This window comes from Colias eurytheme, chromosome 10 (assembly GCF_061535395.1).
Source record: "Colias eurytheme isolate Ceu_HAF_F1 chromosome 10, ilColEury1 Martin Lab GWU primary, whole genome shotgun sequence".
Taxonomy (NCBI): Eukaryota; Metazoa; Arthropoda; class Insecta; order Lepidoptera; family Pieridae; genus Colias; species Colias eurytheme.
The window spans coordinates 11,330,455-11,356,685 of record NC_142989.1 but is presented as its reverse complement, the minus strand read 5'-3'; the positions used below and the strand labels follow the sequence as shown (position 1 = coordinate 11,356,685).

Genomic DNA, 26,231 nt, shown 5'->3' with positions numbered 1-26,231 from the left:
GGTGGTGCGTGGTGTTCACCGCTTTTATATAACGTAGGATATGCGCCGGGACTATTCTGGAATTGATGGGTTTGTAGTGTTGAATTGGATAGGACGGATATGGATTTAAGGAGTTTGTATAGATATAGAAGGAATTTAGAGGATTGGAAATGAGGAGATTAATAGAATGAGGACATTATGGACTATAGATGGATAGAGGTAAAAGATACGGTTTCACAGGTAAAAAGATGTTTGATTCTACTGGCCACTGTAGTTTTTTTTGTATCTATGATATGGCCAAAGTTTTATTGTATTTATTGTGTTGTGATAAGGCCAATGCCCAATGCCAATTTCTATTAGGTATGTTTGAGTTAACTATCTTAGATACTTATTCGTCTCAATCTTCAATCTTATGTAGGTAATAGTAGGTATTTATTATAAGGCCCACAGCTATTGCTGCTGTTAATATGCTATATTTCTATTAGAGAGTGTGATACAAAGATGAAGGGGACAAAAATAAAATTTTAATAAAATCTAAAAGAGTTTTAAGAAAAAAACTCTACATCTCAAAATATCACAGAGTTTTGTAATGTATTGTTTTGTTCTCGAAGAAACGCTGAAAACCGATATAATAAGCTGTTAATCGAAACGATATCGTAGCGATATCGCACCTAAGTTAGGTCTAGATTCAGAATAACACCGTATCGTGTACCTATATGCACTAGTGTGTCCAGACTACAAACAGGGCTTGTCTTTTGGCTCAGTTTGTTGGGAACAATGAGTAATATAAGGAAATTAATGTTATTAATAGATTCATTACACATTGTATGGTTAAATATCTGATTTTATTCTGTATATTTTCAATCATTTGCTTCCTTAAGTATAAATTTGTTAAATAAAATTAATGTACGGATGTGAAAATTCTATTTTAAGGAAAATTTTTGGAGATTTTCTTTGATGAATGAAAAAATGAAAATTTAAAAATTTTCATTAAAAAAGCAATATTAATATTAATATTTTAGCCCTTTGTTAAAAATATTCGCCTTTATTCAAAATATGGACACAATGAAAGGGTTGACTGTAGGCCCGTAGGGAGATTCAGATGAATGGGGATGCTGGTTCCCCAACCTTGACCCTCGATAGCAATCGATAGCGTGTGTTTACATGAGGGAACATGCACTTTTTACCGAATTTACAAAAAGGAGGAAGATTTTTATGTGGTCGTTATAGTTACTAAAAATGAAACTGTATTAGTTTTTTTTTATTTTAGCGACGCACTCTGTGATTACGTTCATTGCCATAGAACAATTAAATATTTTTAAAGTGAAACTTTTATTACATCGTCTCAAACTTTTTGGTCTGTGTAGCGCATGTCGCGTGTATCGCGGCTGCCGAGTATACCTATTCGGCAGCCGACTGACACGCGACATGCGCTACACAAAGCAGTGTTCGGAACCGTTCGAACAGTTTCACTTTTACCGTGGTTTCATAAAACCACACAACATTTTTATTTATATGTTGAATTTTGCTCATATTAGAAAAAATTGCGAGTTCCTTCAATATCAGATCATCAATAAATAGTCAAAATAAAGGATACAACAAAACACAAACACTTTGATTTTCACCTTTTTCCATAATATAAAACTGCATAAATAAGAAATTTCATTGATATTTATGAAAACTATCGTAGGTTATTTAGTTATTAAACTCATTATAGCACCTCGTTTACCCCGCATTATTATCAACACCGAGGAATGCGGGCTTCCATCAACCTGTGCATCAACCGAGGACGCTAATGACCTACATTTATTTATAAAGCCTACAAAAATACAACATACTATAATGCTATAATATAATTAAAGGCGAAAATTACATGAAACTGCATAAAAACAATTATTATTTTTTGACAAAAATCTAAACCGCCTGCAGTTAATATGTAGTCAGAACTGAAAAAAACGGGAAGGATGAAATCATCCAATTCGCTTCACCCAGTCGAAACTTTTGTGGTAGCAAAATAAAAACAGTCAAATTGGGAATATCCTCCCTTTTTTTGATGTCGTTTGAAAATAGGAAACTTTCTATGCGTCTGTTACATTGTTACGCATATGCATATTAGTAGATAGATGAACTTTGATATAATGAAAGTTGGAACGTCGAAAAAGCCTTAATCCTGAAAAAAACGCGAAAAGATGGAATAGGGGATGGAATTTTATATGAGCCACGGCTGTCGCGAAGTGCAAAGAATAATAGCTAGCACGGAAGTTAATGAAGCAATAGGCTAAGTACATATTTATAGTTTGGCCCTTTTTAAGGCAAAAGTGAATTGGCAATATCTCTATAGGCAAGAATGTTAGACTTTCGACCGCGTCTATGCTTACCATCAAGCCTGATGGTGGTCAAATGACTGCATTGTAAATGAAAAAAAAATGTTTACACTTGAGTTTAATGCTTATTTCACCTATATACGTAGTATATTATTATTAGTCTGTGCCTATACATATAATATTAAATTATACTAAGCAAGTTGAACAATACCAATAATGTTACATTATTTTTTAAGCTCATTACTAGGTACTCTACGTTTCACTATCCACCTTCATTTATAAAAGCATAAATTCGACAAATTGGCGTTGTTATAAATGGAAACAATTATACTATTATCTCACTCTGAAGAGTATTAGGTAAGACTATAGTAAAGTATATTATTATTATCTAATAGATTACTACAATATAGTGGAAAATTGTCGTCTTCTCCTACATAAGGTTACACTAGTGGAACATTTGGCGGTCGCTGTTCTTTATATGGGAAATGTTCTAGTTTCAATGGAATATATTATCGTATTCGATTTCTATGAATCATAGATCATTTGAGTAGGTATGGGATAATGTGATGTCTGTTAGGAATACTACACAGTTTTCTATATATAGTAGATAATATATTCTTCATTATAACATGTAGCTTATTGAACGTCGTTTAATCATTGGTTAAACGCTAAGGTTCAACGCCTAAGTTAAATGTTAAACTTTAACAAGCGTGGAAAAATAGGAAACAAAATTACATCAAGTATTGTATCCAAATAAAAATAAGGCTTGTCATTTTCCAATCCAATAGAGTGCATTTTATTATAAGAGACATGAGATCATGGCCTTTCTATATTAACATAATTATTTATAAACAAAAATTGCCTCCAATTGTTTGTTAAAACATCACGTCATGTCAGTCATCGATTGAACTCTTGTACCTAATAATTACATGATATTGTACCATATGGTGCACATTGACAAAGGAATCGGTACTCTATTTCAACCTGATAGAGTTGAAAATGCCGTGAAATTAGAAGCTTTTCTAGGCTTAAAGCCTTGTAAAGAAAATGGCGGCTGTACATTTTAATTACGATAAATTACGAGCAATTATAACGCATGTTCGATAGAATTGTGTGTCTTTCTTTCGCATAGTACTGGAACATTGAATTGAAATGAATTTATTAGAACAAGAAAAGTCTTGTTACAAGACTTTTTTTAAGTAGAGTAGGTATGTATGGTGTTGTGGAATGTCATTGAAATAATAGAAATTAAAAATAATTAAATAAAGTGAAAAATTCGCAGTGGGTTTCTAAAAACAACCTCATGAAGTTTGTGAACGATTTTCGTTTCCCGCCAGCGCTAGTACCTACACCATTTAAAACAAGCAATTCCAATTATTATTCATTTTAAGGAATAGTGCAACAGACAGTTAATGAATATTATTTTTAAATTAAATTAGTATTCAATTCAAGAGATAAAAATTTTCCTATTGAAATCGCATTTGTATATTTGCTTGATATTTTGACAAGGAGTATTGAAATCTCTCATTTATCGTACTTTTATTTATTTACTAGCTTTCCACCCGCGGCTTCGTCCGCGTTTTCAAAGAAAAACCCGTTCCCGTAGGATTTCCGGGATAAAACCTATCCTATGTCCTTTCTCTGGGATTCATTTCTTTAATTTTTGTTAATATGTTTTAAGTAATTCTATAAGATACCTGGAAATCAATATATGTATTTCATTTTTATGAATATATACATTTATAAGTCTAGACTCTAGATTTCCACACTCTCTTGTCGAACGCTCATTTCTAAACAAATAAATAGGTATAGGCAGAAGCGTAGCGTGCCTTGGCGGGGCCCCGTATAAAAATTTGTTTGGGGGCCCTTAGGAAGGGTAAAGATTTCTCACAAAAGCGCACGTTGGGGGCCCCCTTGGCGCGGGGGCCCCGTATAATTGATACGGCAGATACGGCGGTAGCTACGCCCCTGGGTATAGGCCACGAATAAAACAAGAGAATATAAAAAATAACTTTATTACTGTAACATTGAACCATTATAAACTAAACAAACCTGTATTCCAACAAAAAATTAAACACAATGGCACTAACTGAGCACCTATACTAAATGAAAATCCAGATTTAACAAAAATATGAATTTTTAAACGAAACAAAACAAGGACTAGCCTTAGACTAGGCCTTCGAATTGAGCTAGAATTATTTAGTCTATCTATAGCTTAACTTTGGTAAATATTAAACGTACTGACAATAAATTATTTACATAGATTATATAAAACTTACATGGAAGGACATGGGAAGATGTTCGAAGATTCTCATTGAGATATACATATATGGAGACGACACCGCCTACATCACTTATGTTCCGCTCAACATACGCCACATGACGTATGTTGAGCGGTTTTTTTTAATGGTTTTAAAGTGAAACGCATCAAATATGCCTTCGTGTGTGTTACGATATTGCACAAATAATACGGAAATGTGCAAAGGAATAACTTTCATCGGTAAGAACCTAACTAGATAATAATTTTTAAAACTTAAGTAGTTAGAGCAAAAAAATGGCGCACAGATTTTGTTCGTGGTGTCTCCTCCATATGTATAGTAATATTATCTCAATGAAGATTCTATATATTCTATAGATATGGAAAATTAAAGATATGATTTTACTACGGCAACCTCGAAATAGGTATTTAATACTTAAAAATATAAATTTATTATAAGGAATTAAAATACGATAAAAAAAACTTCTATACCCAGCGGAGTTCTATAACTATACCATACATCCTTATTTCAAATATTATATGAGCACAGAATTAGGTTTTTATACAAATATGGTATCGGTACCTAGGTAATTTTTTTCAGATTAATTTAAAATATAATCACCATTTTAACAATTTAAAAAATTCGAATGGTTCTAAAACATATTTTTAATTAAAGTAAATATATATTATGTACATTATATTACATATGTTTTATTAAGTCCAATCTAATAGAAAGAAAGCTTAAAAGTAACAATGTTATACAATTAATTAAATTAATGCAAATGATAAAATTGATTTCTTAAGGAAGTAATGAGGTATTTGCACTTAATATATTATTAGAAAATTTTATTTACAAAGTTTAATATTTTTACTCATAAATAATTTCAAAATATATTTTTTTCTATTTTTGTACTTTTTTGTTGTAATAAATATATATATAGAATATTATGTACCTATCATAAAAATATCAATTTTTTTAGTACGTGGCCTTTATTTGTAACTGTATTTTGCATAAACTCATTTATATTATACAATTTAACGGTACTAACTAAACACGTTTTATGTTTTTATTATTTCAAAAAACAATTGGCGGCCAATTAGGTACTGGCCATCAATAATCTATAGGTATTTGAGTTTTGACACATTCTCCCGCCATAACATCATTGAAAAAAAAAATTAATGCCATAGACAATGATTCTTTTTTCTTGGCGACCATCATCGAAAAAAAAAACAAAATGTCATCGAATGTCAAGACATTTTTTTTTCTTAGCGGCCAGTTGCCATGTTTATTCATCTTTTTTTTTTATTCTTCTTAGCGGCCAGTTGCCATGTTTATTCATCATTTTTTTTTTATTCTTCTTAGCGGCCAGTTGCCATATTTATTAAACAATTTTTTTTTATTCTTCTTGGCGGCCAGTAGCCATGTAAATTTGCGAGTTCTTATGAGTAAAGATGTATGGAGCGTTCTTAGAGGGGCATTTGAAGGAATGCATGAGTACGGGAGGCACGTTGTCCGACTTGTTGCCGACTGGCTCTAGAAGGTTGTTCCAGAGGAGATTCGCAGCTGAAAAAAAATATAGTTAATAAATATTTAAAATATCTACACTATAAAGCATTTGATGATGTTAAAATGTTTTCATAAAATTATAATTATGAACAATACAATGTTTTGAATATTTTAAGTCTATGTACTGGGGAACTGAAAAATTATATGAATACTGTTCGCTGAATTTATCTTTGATTAATCACAAATATATTTGTAAGTGACGTTTGTTATTTTGGTAAATAATTCTAATGAAAAAAAAATCTATTGAAAAAAATAACTAAAAATATTTTTTGATATTTAACAATAACACGAGATAGATTATAATATTATCAGTATTTAAAAATTTTCAACAACACACACAATATATGAAAACACATACCCAGTGCATGTCCCTTCTGCGAAAAGTGAAAACAATCGTGTGTAATATATGACTGGTGTATCACCAATGGTAATGGTTCGCTTGGTGGGAGTGGTGCGTTGAACAAACGCATGAACGGCTGGACCACTACGGTGAAGTCGTCACGCGTGTCGTAGCGACCGCTGTCCACCTGGAACACGGTTAGAAAATAAATTTAAATTAAAAAAATTGGTTGTTTGTAAAGTAGGTTTACGATCGAGATGTTTACGTGGTAACGTCTTATTGGTGGCAGCGCTCGAGATGAGACGGGAGATCGGTCCGTCTCTCTCTCTCGTTATACCTGCGATCGCGCTCGTGAGGTTTTGGTGTGACACAAGTTTCTGAACATGTCACCCGACTAAAACGATTTTAAAAACGTTATCACGTCAATAAATAAATCGCATTTGATATCAGCTAAAAAGTCTATACTTTCTTATGTACAAACACAATACAATCTTCCATAAAATACGAAACACTATAGTTTATAGCACAATCTTTCGTATTTTATTGAACACCATCCATAAGACATAATATTATATTATGTTAGGTATGCCGAGGACTTCGTTTGTGTGGTAAAAGGAAGTTGCCTCGCGAAGCAATTTTCATGTGAAGTAGCTCGGTCAGTGTGGAAGTGAAATCCCATGTCTCCTAGATGCATTCATCTGTTTCACTGATCGATTTTCTTTAGGGACAAGTAGGTGATCAGCTGTGATCAGATACTGTGTCCTACCAGACCGAGACATTTTTTTTCTTCGTCTCCACTGGGAATCGAACCCAGGACCGCTCGGTGGTACGCTCACGCGTCACCCACAGTACCAAGGAGGCATTTCATCTTCAATTCATCATAGACAGGCCAAACTATTTCACGCTGCAATTACGAGGCTGTTCGCTCTGTTTGAACCCTCTTATTGGTAAAAAAATTGGTTGTCTGTAAAGTCGGTTTACTGACGATAGTTGAACGTGACAACGTCTTAAGGCCGATTGTGCTTTTTTGTCGCTCGTTCCGCGCTCTCGCTTGCACTATGGAACGCCTCAGAGCGAGGTAACGCCGCATGAGTCATGTTTTTTCGTGCGTGCAGCCGGCTCTATCGAATTATAAGACGTTGTCACGTCAATACTGCGGTAGAGGAGCAGGCGGCTACTCACGAGCGCCATCTCGGCGGCCTGGTAGCGGCGCGCCTGCCGCACGAGCGCGGGCAGCTCGCCGCCGCCGCGGTGGAAGCACGCGCAGAACAGCGGGTGCATCAGCCGGCACATCAGCGGCCGCTGCACGCGCACTGACACTGACACGTCTGGAAGGATATGTAGTTATAGAAAAGGTATCTTAGTAGAATGTGATATGTCTGTAAGATAGAAATATTCTCCAATTTTTTTGACTGGGCTAATGTTAGACGCAACTCGCAAGCCGATGCGTATCAAGGTGATATTTTGTCTGTAGTCCCAGGGTATGGTTCATCCTCGGTGTGTCGTGATTGGTGTGGTACGATATATCGTGATATATGATCATTATCTAGTGTGTTGTCTAGAAGACTGAAAGTACATGTTGTCAGGTGTGCCGTGTGTGGTGTGATATGTTTGCAAGTTTATATTATAACAACAAGTTTTTTTATATCATAGAACGGGAAAAGAAATTGGTAGATCGCTTGATGGTAAGCATCCACTATCCATGAACATTTGCAATGGCTTGACGCCTTGCTATCTTTCTGCTTGACTCGCACATTTAAAATGTTTTAGAAAGTGTGATTTGCCTTAGGATGGTCCAATTGTTTACGTTCGAACTATAATAAAACAACAGAATGAAGTGCAGAACAGAACTGACATGTTTTATTATTTGAAACATATATATATACCTATATCACCAAACCAGCCAGTACAGTAAGAAGTTCACATATAACATATTAGATATTATTTTTCTACACCCCCACTATATCTAACAATGTTATATTGATAAGTGTACAATAACATAAATATGCTGAACCCCCAGTTGTAATTGTAATCTTCACATCGCCAGAACATAAAACTGACAACTTTTCACTGTTTGCAACGATAATTTCCTGTTTCTGATCATAAGACGCATTCATAACCCAACTTTCATTTGCCGTAAGGTGTACACTGGCTCCAGAGTCAATATACCATGCATTTTTATTGAAATTCCCGCTTAGGAACACAGCACTAAAAGCATTAGACTGCATTCGGGGTTTTTCTTTGGAGTTCGACGCGTTTTCGTTATTTGTACATTGATTTCGATAGTGTCCTTTTTGTTTACATCGGTAACATGTCACCAAAGAGTATACAATTACTACGTAAGACATGTCACTGTCTTCACCTTGACGTTTGATTTTGACGGATCGACAATGTTACCAACATTGACATTTTTTCTTGACGCCATTTTATTTTTCATGTACTTCGAACGAGCTGCGAATGCTCCGCCAACTTCATCATGTTCCTCTATGGTTGACTCCATGTCTAACAATTTCGACTTTATAGAATCAGCCGTTATGTTAATGCCTGAATGCTCTATTGCCATGATCATCGGTGAAAACCGCTCTGGTAATCCTGCTAATAACAATGAGCCTGTCCACTGGTCATTTATTTCAAAACTTGTGCCACTTAATTTTTTGAGCCGTGTCAATTATTTGAGTCACATAGGACGTCATTGAACTGCAGTTTTCCAGTCTTATCGAAATTAGATTCCGTAACAGATTTATCCTTCTTGAAAAACCGTTGTCATCGAATAACTGTTGTAATTTTTCCCAGAGTTCTTTTGATGTTCTTACACTTTTTACATGTACAAACAAAGACGGATCGATTGTCATAATCAGCTTTGCCCGGGTTTTTTCGTCATCTGCAGCTCCTACGCTCGCTCCTTCTGGCTTTACACAATGTTTCATGCCCTCAAGGATTAGGAAATTCTCTGCCGCGAAGCACCACTTGCTGTAATTTTCCCGTCCACGTAATTTAGGTACATTTATCAAGTAGTTGGCCGCCATCGTAATTCCAAATAAAAATTTTATTTCACGAATATCCAACAACACAATGAAAAAAACGTGTTGAAAAAAAGCTTTTTAACACTCGTACTAAAACGAAATTCTTGTTAAAAAAAACTGCTTTTTTACTGATTCTCTGGGCCCATAACCTATAATAAAACAACAGAATGAAGTGCAGAACAGAACTGACATGTTTTATTATTTGAAACATATATATATACCTATATCACCAAACCAGCCAGTACAGTAAGAAGTTCACATATAACATATTAGATATTATTTTTCTACACGAACGATAAAAAGATAATATCAAAGTAGAATTTCATACAAAAAAGCAATTGGGCTTTAACATGCTAATAAACATACCCAAAACCGGAATCAAATTCACAATCGTCCGTGGCAAGTGCTCATGAAAGTAATCCAGCGCTCTGGCGAGTTTCCTGGCGTGTGCCGTGGGCGACCAGGACACGGGCGAGAGGCAGGACGCGGAGCACAGGTCGTTGGCGCCGATGAACACCGTGACCATCTTCCAGTCGCGCAACAGGTCGATGTCGGGCGAGGAGCGGATGCGGGCCACCAGGATCTGCAAAAAAAAATGTATGCGTGTACTAGAGTAGGTACACACGTAAGAAGTGAAACTTCTTTATGACCTTAAAAATGTCACGAGTATGGCGTAACGCAAAAATGTCACGCGTACGGCGTAACGCAAAAATGTCACGCGTACGGCGTAACGCAAAAATGTTACACAAAATTTTTGTCCAACCCCGATAAAGAAGTTTCACTTCAAAAACGGACTTTTTATGTTGGATATGGCACATAAACATTTACATGTAAGGTTAAGCACATTGTTAAGGTCTTTTTTGTGTTGTATTAAGTATATAGATGTATCTTACATGTTTTTCTCTTTTCTTTTTATTTTCTTCTGTATGTGTGTGTTAAATAAAGAATTTTGTATTGTATATATGAAATTATTTATATCTAGTACCCATATGACCTTTTTATTTTTTACATGGACAGAAAAACATGTGACATCCACAAAACAACCTCTACCCTGTAACTAAGCCTGTAACCAAGAAACCTGTAACACTGAAGATAAAACGAAGCTTAACATTATTAACGAAGATTTAAAAAATAAAAGCTTAAGTACCTAAACGTTCAAAAAATATTATTTAAAAATTTTATTATTAACGAACTTTTAAATTAAATAAATAAAAAGAGCTTACGTGCTTTAAACATAATTATTGTAGGTATTATTTAGACATTAGTCATTCATGCGTATATTCACATTGCATTGTCGAATCTAGGCTTAACTTTTACCTACAAAATTAAATTCTCACGCCATTTAATTAATATTCCCACGTAATTTTTTAATTATTTCAATCATTAATATTTCCCACATTATCAACTACTAATGAACCAAGCCATAAGCATAATTGTTTTTTATTTGATACAAAAAAGTGTATTTCTACGCAAATTTTTAATTTAAGAATATTTTTATTTACACGAAATACTTAAATTATGAGATTGAAAAATTATTTACAACACAAAAATAAAAAATATAATATCATCCTAAAAAATTTACCTATTTCTTAACCACAAAATGCCTATAATCTCCTCATTATCAATGCTCATAATGTATTTCCAAATGCGAATGATGAATAAATATTAACAAATACTAAATCCATAATAAAATACACATGCAATAGTTAAAAACCCAAGTTTCATACGACACAATGTCGTGTCGGTCCCGTCACGTTCCCATATCTCCGGTTCAACAAGTTGCGCAAACGATTTGTAAACGACTGTGTAAGCTTGAACAATTTCCCAAAACCATTGACTCAGAGCTTTTAAGCATTTAACTATTTTCCTGTTATAGCATTGCAGTTAACAGATAATATAATATGTAGTTACTTCAGTGGTGATGGAATATAAGGATCGACTTATGGTTTAAAATTTTAAGTGGGTTTGTATGGCAGTATAACTCTATATATTATATATAAAAAAAATTATAGCTACTAAAAATGTAGTACGAATAATACGAAACAGACCATAAAACAGACAGTTTATTGCCGAGATAAAATAGGTACAAATGTACATACATTCGTAAAAATGGATAAAACAATAAACTATTTTTATCGATTTTTATCGATGTCTACAATGTTGATGAATGTTTTAGGTTTCGCTACCTGCAAGGCCGCTCCTTTTATTTTGCTCTTCAGCCAGATTCTTTATTTTAGCCTGCTTATAATTTTATAAGAATAAACAACAAATAACAAGGTCTATAGCCGATTAGCCGAATATATTCTTGAATAATAAATTGTAATGAAGAAATATGTGCGGGATTAAACCAGTGAAATCATCTAGTTATATCATCATTCATCTCTTCTAAAATTTATAATATACTAGCGGTCCGCCCCGGCTTCGCCCGTGGTACATATTTCGCAATCAAATGTAGCCTGTGTTCTTTCTCAGGGTCTAAAGATTATCTGTCCAGTAGTTTATGCGTGAAATCCATACATACATACATACATACAAACCTTTCCTCTTTATAATATGTATTAGTATAGATTATGTTACTATGTATATAGGCCACATATATTTTCTGAAGATAGTGTAAATTAATGCCATATGTTATAAACTGATTTATATGCTACATAAAAGCTATAAGAAATGATGACTGAGTAATTATTATAATCGCTCATAATTGCATAGTGCACCGGCGAAAGCAGTCGTTATGCAAATTTGTGCGCATTTTGCGAAGTATTTAGATTTTACATTATTTTTGGACGTCAGAAATTCTAGGAACACGTTTATTATGTGGAAATCCCGCTTACAAAAAACTACAATGAAACTTAAAAAATACGGAAATCCCCTAATTTACAATAAAAAAAAAAACATACAAAACTATTTTCATTGTCCTTTAATTATTTTACACTTGACTGCAATTTACTTCTTTCTCTTCTATTTCGTTTAAAAAAAAAAATGTTTTTTTTTTTTCTATTTTTCACTACTCTTTACTCTTCAGAGGGTTAAATTTTAAAATCTAGGCCTATAGACCTCCATTTCCATAGTAACCACAGTAGGTCATAGGTTCAAACCTGGCATGTTTATTCATTTAGTTATTTACGACATAACTATCATGCTTATCGTCACATGTAACTAAATTAATAATTATGCAGGAATCCGCGAGAGAAAATGGATGTTTAAAATGTTGTGATTATGACATCAACCGCCATGCGGGTACATAATGATATTGTCACAGATAATATAATAGTGTATTGTTCATATTTTCATCTAATATAGTTATTAAAAAAGTTATATTCTGCACCTACTGGTGATGGAGGGTTAAAAGGACCAATCATTTTTTTCTATATAAACTACTGGTATAAATGTTAATTAACTTCAATAAGTTTTGTTGTGACATTAAATTATTATTTAAATATGTAGGTATATACTAGGTACGTACTTTGGAATAATCGAGTATTAAGACCACGCCAATTATTAATCTCAAAATTTTTCACATAATCAAAACAGAGTTTCGTATGTCGTGTCGCATTTTTTCATCTTTTATGTTCATCTTGGGCTGTACTTAATTTCAATGATACAAATCTACACACATTAAAATCACTTTTACGTATTGCATAACCGCTATTTTCTCGTTAATTCAAATAAAATGTACAAAACGATTATATTATACGCATAACCTGTCATTATGTGGTTATTAGTTATTCAAGAATTTATTTCCTGCATTTTTAACATCAAAGAAGGTTTATGAGACTGTATTTTTATGATAATAAATAAATAATTCAAGAAGATGACACACTTAAATCAAATAAGTAAGATACGTTGAACCTTAGCGTTTAATGTTTTACAGTACACAGTTTTACAGTAAAAAATAAAAATTGAGTTATCGCAAAATAAAAATTCCCGGCAGGAAAGAAAGGAAATTAAATAAGTATGTACCTAGTAAAAATGGAACGCTTCACGCTTCACGTTGTGTGGCGTGCAAAAAGTCGGGCAAATGCGGAGTCGCGGTTCTAAATTTTATTTATTGTTAAAAATTAACATGGTAAACTGGTAAAGTAACGAAATGTAATGTACTCGTATCTTAAATACTATAAAAATCAGTTTAAAAATTATTAGATGAGTCAGGATATTTCTGGCGCAAACCGAAATTTTTAATCTACATCTACAGAACAATATCTGCATAATATTATCTGTGTAATTACTGGAAAGTCGCTGGCCTTCAGTCGTTTCAGAATCAGAGCAAAATATTCGGCGCTATTCGGCGGATGTCTAAATGAGTTCACGTTCATTTTGCGAACATTAATTTTAATTGATGTGATAGTGCAATTCTAATTATCAACTTAATAATAAGTAAACAGGTGCAATACAATTTCAGTATGAATTTAGTTTACTTCGTTGCGTTATTAGGATCAAAATGCAATCTTAGATTGGCAGAAAAACGGCAAAAATCTTACAAAGAAAACGAATTTAATAATGTAAAAAAGAACTTTCTTCGGTGCTCTAATTTTTTTAATCAAAAAGACCATCATAAATATTGTTTTGCTAATCCCTTAAAAGTTATAAAATAAGCTACCTGTCAAGACTTTCAAGCATGAAAAACGGGTGAAAATACGCGACCACAGAAATTCGCTATAGTTTTATTATACGAATATTTTCATAAAACCGCCGCGTCTGGAATTTTATATAAATATATAATGAAATATAAATAATTTATTTGCAGGAATTGTGGTTAATTACAAGGTTTACAATATATTACAATAAAGTCCGCACAATTCGCCATCAACTGGCATACAAATATTTTATGTGTATTTAACTAACTGAAATACAATAACTATATATTTAGATTAATTTTAACATTTTACATTACAGTTATTATTATTATCTACTTACCTTTCCTATCTTTAATGTTTACAAGCAAAGAACTCATTTATATTATAAAAGCAATGAGATTGCAGCCACTTTTTTAATTTAAGTTTAAACAATTGCATGGGCAATTCCTTAAATGCCATCGGGATATATTTTTCTTTATAAATCCACCATAGCAAAAAAGCCACGTCATAATAAATGATATAACTTAAAGATCTTAATTCTTACCTTAGCCTGTTTATACGCATCTTGATCAGACGCAACGGGAAAAGCGACATTCAGTTTGGAATTCTTGGCCAGCCATTCCCCGGTGCCTGTCGAATAGCCGCGCAAGTTGGGGTTGTACTCTTTGAGGATGTTCGGTAATGTTAGGTATTCCCGCCATGTGCTGTCTCCGCCTGGAATTGGAGGAATATAACTGTTATAGTTTTAATAATAAATATTATTGGGTTTGGAGGTTTTTTTTTTCTTTTTAGAACGCATTGTCTTGGTGATTCCACTTATTTATGAGTGGCATAGTGTATCTGAGAACAATTAAAAAACAATGGCGGTTTTTGGCGCCAAATGACATTGCCTTTTTTTTAAAGTATTTTTCCATAGACTAAAGTAACAAAGAAATTGATGAATTATTTATTTCGTCGTCGCTTTTTTAGTAGGACAATCATATTATCTCCTGAACATTGGGTTAATCTGTAATAGCTGGAATTCAGTCACAATAATTATTATTATTACTCATTTTGTGGTATTACTCTTACAAGAGAATTGAACAAAAACATCAATTAATGATAAATGCCATGGTATTGGTTAACCAGTAAACGTTCAATGATCTTTTAGCTAGAGAGCTAGCGCAAAGCTACCTGTATGTATTTGACCAGACCTGGATTTTTGTGTGTTGATTCCCCTATACCTACTATACATGAGATGAGGAGTCACTAAGCCCAGAGTGGTGGACGAGCCGCGCGCTTAGGTAAGACAGGTGGAAATTTTTGGCGAACTTTGAAACCATTTGACCACGTCTGCCATTTTGATATTTGAAAATAGATTATTATTACTATCGGAAAATAACAATGGCAGACCATTATCACGCGGATAACATTCTGGCAGACACTTATGAAAGTGCTGAAAAAAATACAATTTTGAAAGTATTTGACCAGATCTGCCATTCATATATTTTATTTATTAGGGTCTTAAAAACTTATTTTCGAAACGGCAGACATTTTCATTGCGTACAGACTTCAGCAGACAACAAAACTTTACAGACTTCAGCAGTCAACAAGACTTAGCTTCTACATGGTCAGATGTATATATATGTATTACGTTCCCTGACCTTACATCAATGATTTACTTTATTAATGTTTTTATGGTCATTTACATTTAATTTTGAAAACTATGGAATAAAATTTATAAATTTGATGATACAAAACTAAATACCTACATTTGTAAAGAATCTCAAATATAAAGTTGTGTTGCAAATAACAAATCATCATTAATTAAATATTTAGTTTATTTCTTTATTTAAGAAACAATTAACAATTACAAAACAACATAAAAAAACACGCATGCATTTATTGAAATGTTCATTCATCATCACTATCGTATGGCGTTGTGTGACTCGTCTTCATAATCCATTGAATCGGATTCTGTAAAAGTAAAACGTAAATTATATAATAAAAGAAATGAGTAAAGTCAAAAATAATTATTAAAGAGTTAATCATTATAAACTTACCTAGTAAGGCAATGCCTTTGATGTCGCACGATGCCGCATATTTTTGATGTTCTTAATTGTCTTTTATAAAATTTAAGTGACGCATTCGCATTGGGATCAACAATCCGATAAGAAAAGAATGGAGACAACATATACATAGCTTTGATTTCAATTCTACAGATACAAAATATACAATCTATCTAAAATGATACAACGGATGTTTCCTGCGTTTTCTCGTCAAAATACCGAAACAACGTAATTATTGTATAGTAGTTGGGCGTGAAAGTAAAAAAACAAATGAAAAGTGTTTTCCATATGATTATTTATTAAATTTACGCGATTAAGAATAATTTCAGAGAAGGATTAAAGAAAATACCTGCCTGATCATTTTATCAAACTCTTAAAGAATTATTGTTATTTCGCATCACTTGGTTTATTAGTTTGGTAATAATTATTAAAGGTAGTTAAAACCCTAGCCATTGAGTCGAACGGTAGGCAACACAATATCGACCATATGGTACATTTCTTCTTGCTGTGAAGCGTAATTATTATTATTAAGATTTTTTAGGCTATTTATAGCGTAGTAATTTTCACTTTTGCATGGAAGTGATGTATCTGCTAGTATCTAATCTGTACTGAAAACATCTGGCAATAACCGTTAGAGTGGGAACCGAAAAGAGCCCTCTCAGGTATAAAACCTAGACTATTTGAATGCTAGTAACTAGGGTCATTGCGCCTGTTCGCGTCCACTTAGTGCAGTTGGAAAGTTTGAAGGAGAAAATAAAAATGTTCCAGAACTAATTTCAACGCAAAATTTATGTAACGTGTTCAATACATAGTCTATTTTAAGATTTACTTTCAATTGTGTTGGAAATATCATGTGGTTTTTATTTATCTAGACAAATAGCAGAATTAGGCGTTTTACCCAGTTCGCGTCCAAAAATTCCAGTTTGCGTCCACCCGTGGACTAGTTCGCGTCCACCAGCTTAGAAAAAGAATTAAGAGTGTTTTGGGTGATATTTTATCAGATAAATGCAAATAAAAATTAGATTTTAATAAATTATTTATTTACGAATATAGTTATTTAATGAAAACCGGCCAAATGCGAGTGGGACTCGCACACCGAGGGTTCCTGTATAAACTGGTTTTTTTTCATATGTTTTAACTGTAAATGATTATTTTTTCAATGTTTCCCTTATTTGTGCTATAAGACGTTGCTTCGTACCAAACTTCAAGTGTCTGTGTTCACGTAAAGTACCCTGTAGGTTTTGATTCCCTTGCGAATGTCGAAATTTGCGAAAATTTGCATCATAAACGGCTGTATCTTCTGATTGCTTTGGCTTATAAGTTTGATTTTTTCACTGCTTCAAGGGACCGTAGACTTGAGTATTCAATATAAATTTCAGCTTTATATCTCAACGCGTTACTGAGAAAAAGGGTTTTGACAGAAAGACAGACCGGCAGACGGATATACAGACGGACGGATATCAAAGTGATCCTACAAGGATTCCGGTTTTTCCTTTTGAGGTTCGGAACCCTAAAATCAACATTATTATTAATATAATTCACTGTAACGAAACTGGAAAAACTTATTTATATTTATCTTCTCATCATTAATAGAACTAAAAATTAACAAAAAACAAAGTTACGTTATGTAAATAAATAATAATCAGTTCTATTAAGATTACCTACCTACCCTATTTTTAGTTTCTCATGAATTAAATTTCTTTTTTGTTTATATTATATTTTCTTAACCACTGACTTATTGATTCTCATTCTCAAAGATACTAGTCTCATTCTTAGAAAACCCATTTTAAAATGAAAAAAATTGCATAAAAATTTGCTAGGTAATTTGAATGAAAATTTAAATTATCAACTTGTAGTCTTAGTCAAAAATTTACAATCTATTTTAAATTACATATCGTAACAAACAATTCATTGCTACTTAATGAAAAACAATGTGGACGCAATATGTTCTATTGTTATGCACTATAGGTATAGTTTGCGCCCACCGTGGTCGCAAAATGGAAGTTGTACAAATTCGGTGTAGTAATTCGCGTCCACCTTATTTTAGCTATTAATTGTAAAAGAAATAAGCTGATTTATAATCCATACTATTCCATGTTTTGTTAGCAAAGTAAAGAAACAGTTACATATTCAAAAATTCACATTTAACAATAAGATACTTACTTACCGTCAAACGCGAAGCTGCGCACTATTTTTTTCTCAAAATCCCGCGCGTTTTAGCTCTCTCGTTTAATAACCAAAATTAAATATTTTTTTTAAATAGGATAGGCGGTGCGCAGGCATATTTTGAATATGTGTGCATGTCTCTTATACATTGAGGTATTATCGGAAATTTTTCTTATTACAATTTTACTTAAAGTATACTTATTTTCGTGAATTTTCTAAAAGATATCCGCAAAATGGACGCGAATAGGCATGTGGACGCGAACAGGCGCAATGACCCTATATAAAATAAAAATACTATAGGCTAGAGTGAGAATAATATTGATATATATGGAAAAAAATAGCTACAGAGATAGTACTGTATGCATAGATCTGACCATGTAGTAGCTAGTTTTTGTTGTCTGCTGAAGCAATGAAAATGTCTGCCGTTTCGAAAATAAGTTTTTAAGACCCTAATAAATAAAATATATGAATGGCAGATCTGGTCAAATACTTTCAAAATTGTATTTTTTTCAGCACTTTCATAAGTGTCTGCCAGAATGTTATCCGCGTGATAATGGTCTGCCATTGTTATTTTCCGATAGTAATAATAATCTATTTTCAAATATCAAAATGGCAGACGTGGTCAAATGGTTTCAAAGTTCGCCAAAAATTTCCATCTGTCTTACCTGAGCGCGCGCCCCGTCCACCACTCTGGGCTTAGTGACTCCTCATCTCATGTATAGTAGGTACAGGGGAATCAACACACAAAAATCCAAGTCTGGTCAAATACATACAGGTAGCTTTGCGCTAGCTCTCTAGCTATTTGGATTTACTAACAGGTTTCATATATGTATGTGTGGTGAAATATTGATTGGCGATGAGTATTATTATTGCAAATTGCAATATTACTGTTTGTTGCCGTGACTTTGCATGCTGCATTTTAATAAAACATCTTATTATTAAACAAACTTTCATACCAATATTCAAGGTGTGATTATTCTTAATAAAAAACATAAAAAAATATTCACACAAAATATTTGTTGTCTAGGTAATTGATGAACTGATGTTTAAACAAAGCATGTTACAGACGAAACATTATGATGATTGAAAATAATCACACAACGGATGATAATGATAAAAATATAAATTTACCAAATAAATAACCCAATTACTTACTGAAAATGTTATCAATTTTATACTTTCCCTCAAGAATTCAAAATTTAAAAGGCTGAGTCTATTAACACGGGTACTGTACGAACAAGCTAATCATCCAGTTCATTCTTAATTTAAACAAAAATTGAATAAATGTACGAATAAATGTAATAATAAAAAAAAAAGTCCCATCGAATTTAAAAATAAAACAGATGGAAAAACTTAATCAGTTAACAACGGTATAATTAGTACGGATATTAATTAAAGCAAGACATTCATAATTTCTTACGATTGCATGAAAACACGCGGTCAAGCAATGATATTTGACTTTTATCGTCTCGTTACTACAAAAACATGGTGAAATATGGAATTGAGGTCAAAAAACCACTTGTAATTTTTTAAATCAGTTTTTGATATGGATTGTAAAATATTTTGGAATTAAAGAGCTATTTATTTTTCAGAGAAACTTATTAAATAATGTTGAGCCGTGAGCGTATCAATTTTATGTTTATAAAACATCTGTATCGTTTTATTTGTTTTTCCCTATTATTAGAATGTATAATTGTATGATTTATTAACATAGCCAGTTCGATACCTTATTTATTTTGTTATAGAGACATCCAAATAACATTTCGAAATAGCACATAATACATTAATTATGTACCTACCTATCTACTAATCAAATTATTCATTCCATGTAATCACCCCACTTTAATAGCCTTATAATCCGTAAATTTTTAGAACAATAAAATTAACAATAATCAAAATTCAAAGCAACTAACCAGCACACCAGGATACGCCTCTATACTCCACTATCGCTCCCAGCGCGAACTCCTCTAGCGCTCCACTCCCCGCCACGAGGGAGTCTCCAATAGCCGCCACCACATCTATATCCCCTGGACGCAGCTTGTGTACGGACGTGGGGACCTGCTTACTCCTCCCCCAGGCAAGGGAGTCCTGGCACGGAAAGGGAGTGGAGGAGGGGAACGCGCGCTGTCGGCGGACTTGTGACTTGAAGCCGGGGTAGTGCAGGGACCACTGAAAGGAGAAATAATTGTTAATATTGATGTGCTGTGATAGTACGTAAATTATTATAAAACTTATAACGGAACCTATTCAATTTTTAAGATTATCATTATATATTACCTTATATCTTAAGAATAACATTAAAATCAATACTTAATTATAAACTATTCTTAAAGCTCTGTTTGTCTGTTACACTCTTTTTAGCTTTTGCTACACAAACTCATTTTGGTTTTATTATAAGTTAAATATTTTTAACAGTTCATAATAATACATTCGAAATACAGTAATAATATTTATCCCAGACATCACAAGAAGTTTCATAAGTAAGATAAGAAGTGTCTGTAGCTTCGTCATGAAAGTGAGAAAGAAAAAAAAACATCAGAATATAAATTAGTACTTAAACATAATATACTAGTTTCTCCAAACTATACGTAGTTAAGTGTAGAGCAAATCTAAGCAAGATTCAGTTTTTTCGTACACGGAAACAAGACCAGTCGCAGCAAAGAATAAACATTTATTTAAATCTATTTGATATCTCGTTATGTACAAGTGTGTGTGCCGTTCATGTTATACAACACTCATTTATATTCAAGTGGTGTATGAGAGCAATGCAAACTGGCAGGAAGAGAAGATCTGTCGCTTGGCCCAGAACACTTGATATCATTCAGGCGCACATAAGAGGCAAAGATGTAATGGACAATGTCGTATAGCCACAGATTAGAGAATAGTTACTTCGTGTATAGCGGGCAGAGGAAATGGTTGTTTATGTCAAATCATAAGAATCATGAAGAATAGTGAAGAATGAAGAATAATGATGATGATGTTTTTCTCTTAATTTTCAAATAAAAGTTGCGACGTTAATATTGATTCATACATTCTGTTTTTATAACGAAAAGAAACAAAAATTATCAGAATTCATAACCCAATGCTTACTCGTTGCGGTCTGATAACACAAATACCTAGGAGAAGTGCATATAAATGTGTTTTAATTTTATAAATTAATTAGTACTAGCTGTTATACAGTATTTACACTTGGAATGTTAAAAACCGTTGATAACAACTTTCTCTTTATTACCGTTTTAAAAGCGATCAGGCTTTATTTCGTTTAACCTTATAAGGGTACATTCGTTACTTAATAATTGGTCTTCATTGCAACTTTTACAACGCATTTAACGTACTTGATGTTCTATGACTTTATTTTTCTTAGGATGTTTTTTTTTTTAATTCATAGGACATATTATTACCCTTTAAACGTTTAACGAGCTTTCAAGATGAGCTTCAGAAAAGTTAATAATCAGGTAGATTAGGATCATATATACTACTCAATTTCCGAATAACCATAGTTACTTATATTAGGGGCAAAATTCTAGATTTTTAAACATTACGAACGAAAGCTAAGGAAACTTGTGCTCAAACTATTAATATAATTAGATGCGGAGATGTTATCTCAAAAAAAGCACGACTAAAGCAAATAAAGATGTCTTCATTAATTAATTTACTCTCATATGACTCGTATATCGAAGATATCTCATAGTTACATACGGTATTACGACAAAAACATTTTGTCGTTTCGTGCAGGTTTTTCCCATTGAATCTGGGACAGTCGTGCTTTGTATATATGTATCTATAATTGTAGTGTTTTGCAAAAAGTTGAATTATCGACCAATTAACTGGTATTGGAATTATAAGTATATGTCTCATCAATAAAGTATTGTATGAGTAGAGGTTTATCCACACTGCTTTTCTGATTCTGAATATTTGCTTATACTATGTAACTAAATTTGAACTTGATTCAGTAAAAGCCTCTTTTACTCAACGATTTGAAAAGCTTTCGATTTGTTGAGATTTTCTTGCTATGTGTTTAACTTCTAAATCTAAAATTAATGGTTTCCTTATCACTATTTATTTCAATGTTTATGCTCAGAGAACAGACATAGGTATATCAGCTTGTACACTCGCGATAAATCTACAAAAACCAAAAAAAAAATTGACATTGAGTCTTAATTTTAAAAAGAGTATCCAAACACCAATTTATCCACATACTCGCTAGGACACAGTCTGACAGGAACTATAGACTACAATAAATGACTATTACTATAACAAATACACCTCATTACTGACAAATACGCGCGTAACGTAATTGCGTGAATCATTAGTGCATAGGCGGGACCGCGGCACAAAACAAAAGTTTAAGTAACCATTATAGCGACAGTAACAAGTGAATACGCGAATCCAAAGCGACTTTGACCCACTTGGGGGCTATTAGATCACGATGCGCAAGCACCGAACGCCTGTCGCATACAAACGTATCGAGAAAGCGCGTGCGCACCAGAATTGCGCGCAACCGCTGTTCGTAACCTCGTTCGCCTTTTAGGTTAAGTTAATTATAATTTTTAATTTCATCTTCACTCTTTACGTGGGTCCGGTTTTGTAATGTCCGCTATATAATTTAGATAACGTGAGCAATGTATCGTGGATAATATTCGGGCGAACGCTTTTATGGCTTACTCATAGATTGGTCTATAGGTACTCTGTAGTAATTTTCTGGTCACGCGCATTCCACAATCGAACATTTACAGCACGTTTATTTATTTAATGTCTTTTTTATTTAAATATCGTTGGAACTGCTAAACTTTGATATATACATATTCACCTCTGAACTTTGTATGTATCCGGTTGGAAGCTCCATTAACATTACAGAATACGACTTGAAAGCTTTCTTTTTGGATTGTAAATGTCTACAATTATATGACACCAAATATATCACAAAACAAGATCACCTATAGAGAAATTCTCCACAAACTCATGACCTTTCCTTAAAAGGGCGAAACCAATCAAATTATATAGATATCAAAGATGATATATCTTCCATACCATCGTCTACTTTTAATTATATCAAAATGGCTCCGCCCAAGCGTCTTGTTATAATATAACGACTTGTTAAAGCTATGAATGAGAGTCATCAATCAACTTGCGGTCAAATTCCACGACGGGTTCCGTAGAATAATAATGAAATAATTTAAAATTCTTCTGTCAAATAGATCTTGTATTTTATTGACCTATTTTCGTGTGTGTCTACATACAGTCCTGTCTAATGGACTTCTTGGGAGGATTTGATGCAGTTATGTTTGGCATCATTTTTACTGATTGAATATATTTATGGGCAAGTAGGTCATCAGTTTGTTATGAAGTTGTATAATCACACTACATCAATTATCTCATTGGAAGCTCATAACAGACTTTCCGTTCAGAAATAAGGAAGCAGAACATTCACATCCTTTGACACTCTTTTCCTGTTACATACCTAATCTCAATTCTCAATCCTACCTGAGTTTGGAACATTATACAGACACTAAAAAATGGTTTCCCTATCGTCCTGTATAACATCTTCTTTTGTATCAATTACCAGAAGATTTTAACTCATAGATATATCTTACAAAAAGAACATTGATCGAAAGACTTCCAAAATATGTCCATTTGACAAATTACGGAAAATATTCTTGTGCGTAAAATAAATCAATAGAACATTTGAACTAAACAATCGATGTTACCTATATTTTGTTAATTTTCTGAAGAACCCAAAAAGCAAAGTTCGGTAAATGTAACCCGGTTCCCATCGGTAAAAACGGAAGTTTACCAGTGCCTTCGTTAGATAAGCTTTCTAAATATTTATTATTGGACACACCATTTCGGATTAACGATATTGGTCAATATGTCGATATTTACGGTTAACCTATGGTTATGGCTATGTATCTTAAGTATTGGAATTCGGAAAGTCTAGCTGTAATTTGTGTACTTACTTTTTTAAATTATTTAGAAGTGTATTGACTAAGCCAATTTTTTTACTCTTTATTACACGTAGTTTCTTCTGATATTACGCCGTTAGTACACCGACGCATTCGCGTGCGGCAGCGAATCTCTGCGAAACTACTGCGTAGCGAAATATCTGCGGAACCTTAGTAAACAGCAATGTTTTCGCAACTTTTTCGCAATGCGTCTGTGTAATGGCCATTTCGCAGTTCCTTGCGAAACAATACTGACAAGGATGCAACTATTTCATCTATCTATGTGCTAGAGTGAGACATATCATATTATGCGAAAACCTGCCATACTACTGACAGATTTTTCGTTGTTTCGCTGCCGCACGCGAATGCGTCGGTGTACTAACGGCGTTAACACTGTTATTTTATATTCGTGAAGATTATTTGCCAACTTTCATATTTTTAGACGTAACTACAGCACTAATAAAGTTTATATAAACGCAATATAAATGATATAACATAAAATACAATGCTATCAATATTTCAATAATCAAGAGACTACTTAGGTACTATTCAATCATGAGTTATAACAAAAATACATAAATTCATGGAAAATATTGAAATCGTATACCTACCCTTATTACTATGTGCTATTTCCAATCAAAAAGATACAAGTCCTTCTATTAGAGGAAAGAGGGGGGTAAACTGTTCATCCGGTTCCTGCTCCATTTTCAACAATACTTCTAGAAATTAATAAAGTGACAAAAGAGCATTTTTATTATGATCTTCAAAATCATATCGAAGGAATAAATAAAATAGGTACTATAGAACTTAGAAGTGAAACAGAGGAAAGTTTAACTAGCCCAAAAACAACTTTATCATATAAAAGCTTCTTTACAATTTCCAAAACTTTTAACATCTTTCACCTACACTTTTCAAAGAATGTGGTTTTAAAACGAGTACGTTAATAAATCTCTATACTAAACCTTAATAAATTGATCAATAGACCCTTCAGCCCATATTTATTGCCAGTACCTACTTCATGTTTAGTAAGGTTAATTTCTTAAGGATCTCCATACAATCAAGACGGGAATACTTCCAACTTAGATGACCACCTGCTTGAACATCGCACAGCACAGAAGACATGTCAAACGGGACATAATTGACGGGGTCACACGACACTGGTTAAAACAACATTACGAATCGAATTGCGTAATAACAACCGGTCGGAAAAATGTACAGCATAATTCGTACCCGGTTACCTACATACCTTGTGTTGTTGGATTTGAGGTAGAATGCTTATCTGTGACTCGAATACTTTAGATTCATAGTAATTAAAGTCATATTGGTAATAGCGTTTATAGGCCACAGAGGATTTAAAGCGAGCTTTGTTCATAGATTTCCTTTTTGTAAATATGTAATTATTTTCATTTACCAACTAGATACTACTTGAATATACCTAATGAAGATTGCACTGCCTTTACATAAATAATGAAAGCAAAATAATTTATTTATTTGTTATTGATATCTATATACCTACAGTATCATTGCCACAACTAAAGGACTCAAAATAGGAAAAATCTAGATACAAATATTTTGTTCATGCATTCATTAAACAAGCATTCAACTATGTTTTACCCAAAAATATTCCCAACATCGGAATCTGCGCATATTTTCATAAAAAACAATACACATATAATAAATTATAGTTGCAGCATCCGAATTTAAAGTCTCCGGCGACGGAATGTCTGTTGAGACTGATGACATAGATAGAATAATGACCATACAATTTGCATAACGCGTTTTTTATGGTTTAATATGATATGTTAATTGAATAATACGATGGCTTATGAAACTCGGATGTAGCGGTAATGTTTATACGAGTTACAGAGAAAATCTTGGTGTGTGTAATCTTTATCTAGGTGTTAGTTCGGTCGTTCGTATTTCATTAATAAAAATTGTGTTTCCTCCAAGTAATTTTTCTTCGAAAATTATAATAACCAAACTAAGAGTTAGTTACGAGTAATAAATA

The 26,231-nt window shown here is 33.0% G+C and overlaps 1 protein-coding gene across 1 annotated transcript in view; it reads right to left on the bottom strand.

Annotated features, from left to right (window-relative positions):
- Positions 1-5,701: 5,701 nt before the first annotated feature.
- LOC149905466 (phospholipase B1, membrane-associated-like) overlaps positions 5,702-26,231 on the bottom strand; it is a 32,505-nt gene continuing 11,975 nt past the window's right edge. The window contains exons 2-7 of the mRNA XM_090106081.1: positions 20,195-20,450; positions 14,612-14,781; positions 9,857-10,073; positions 7,650-7,795; positions 6,486-6,654; positions 5,702-6,124 (exon numbers count right to left, since the gene is read on the bottom strand). Coding sequence (XP_089962207.1) covers positions 5,958-6,124; positions 6,486-6,654; positions 7,650-7,795; positions 9,857-10,073; positions 14,612-14,781; positions 20,195-20,450 — 1,125 coding nt within the window. The 3' untranslated portion in view covers positions 5,702-5,957. The remainder of the gene's footprint in view (positions 6,125-6,485; positions 6,655-7,649; positions 7,796-9,856; positions 10,074-14,611; positions 14,782-20,194; positions 20,451-26,231) is intronic.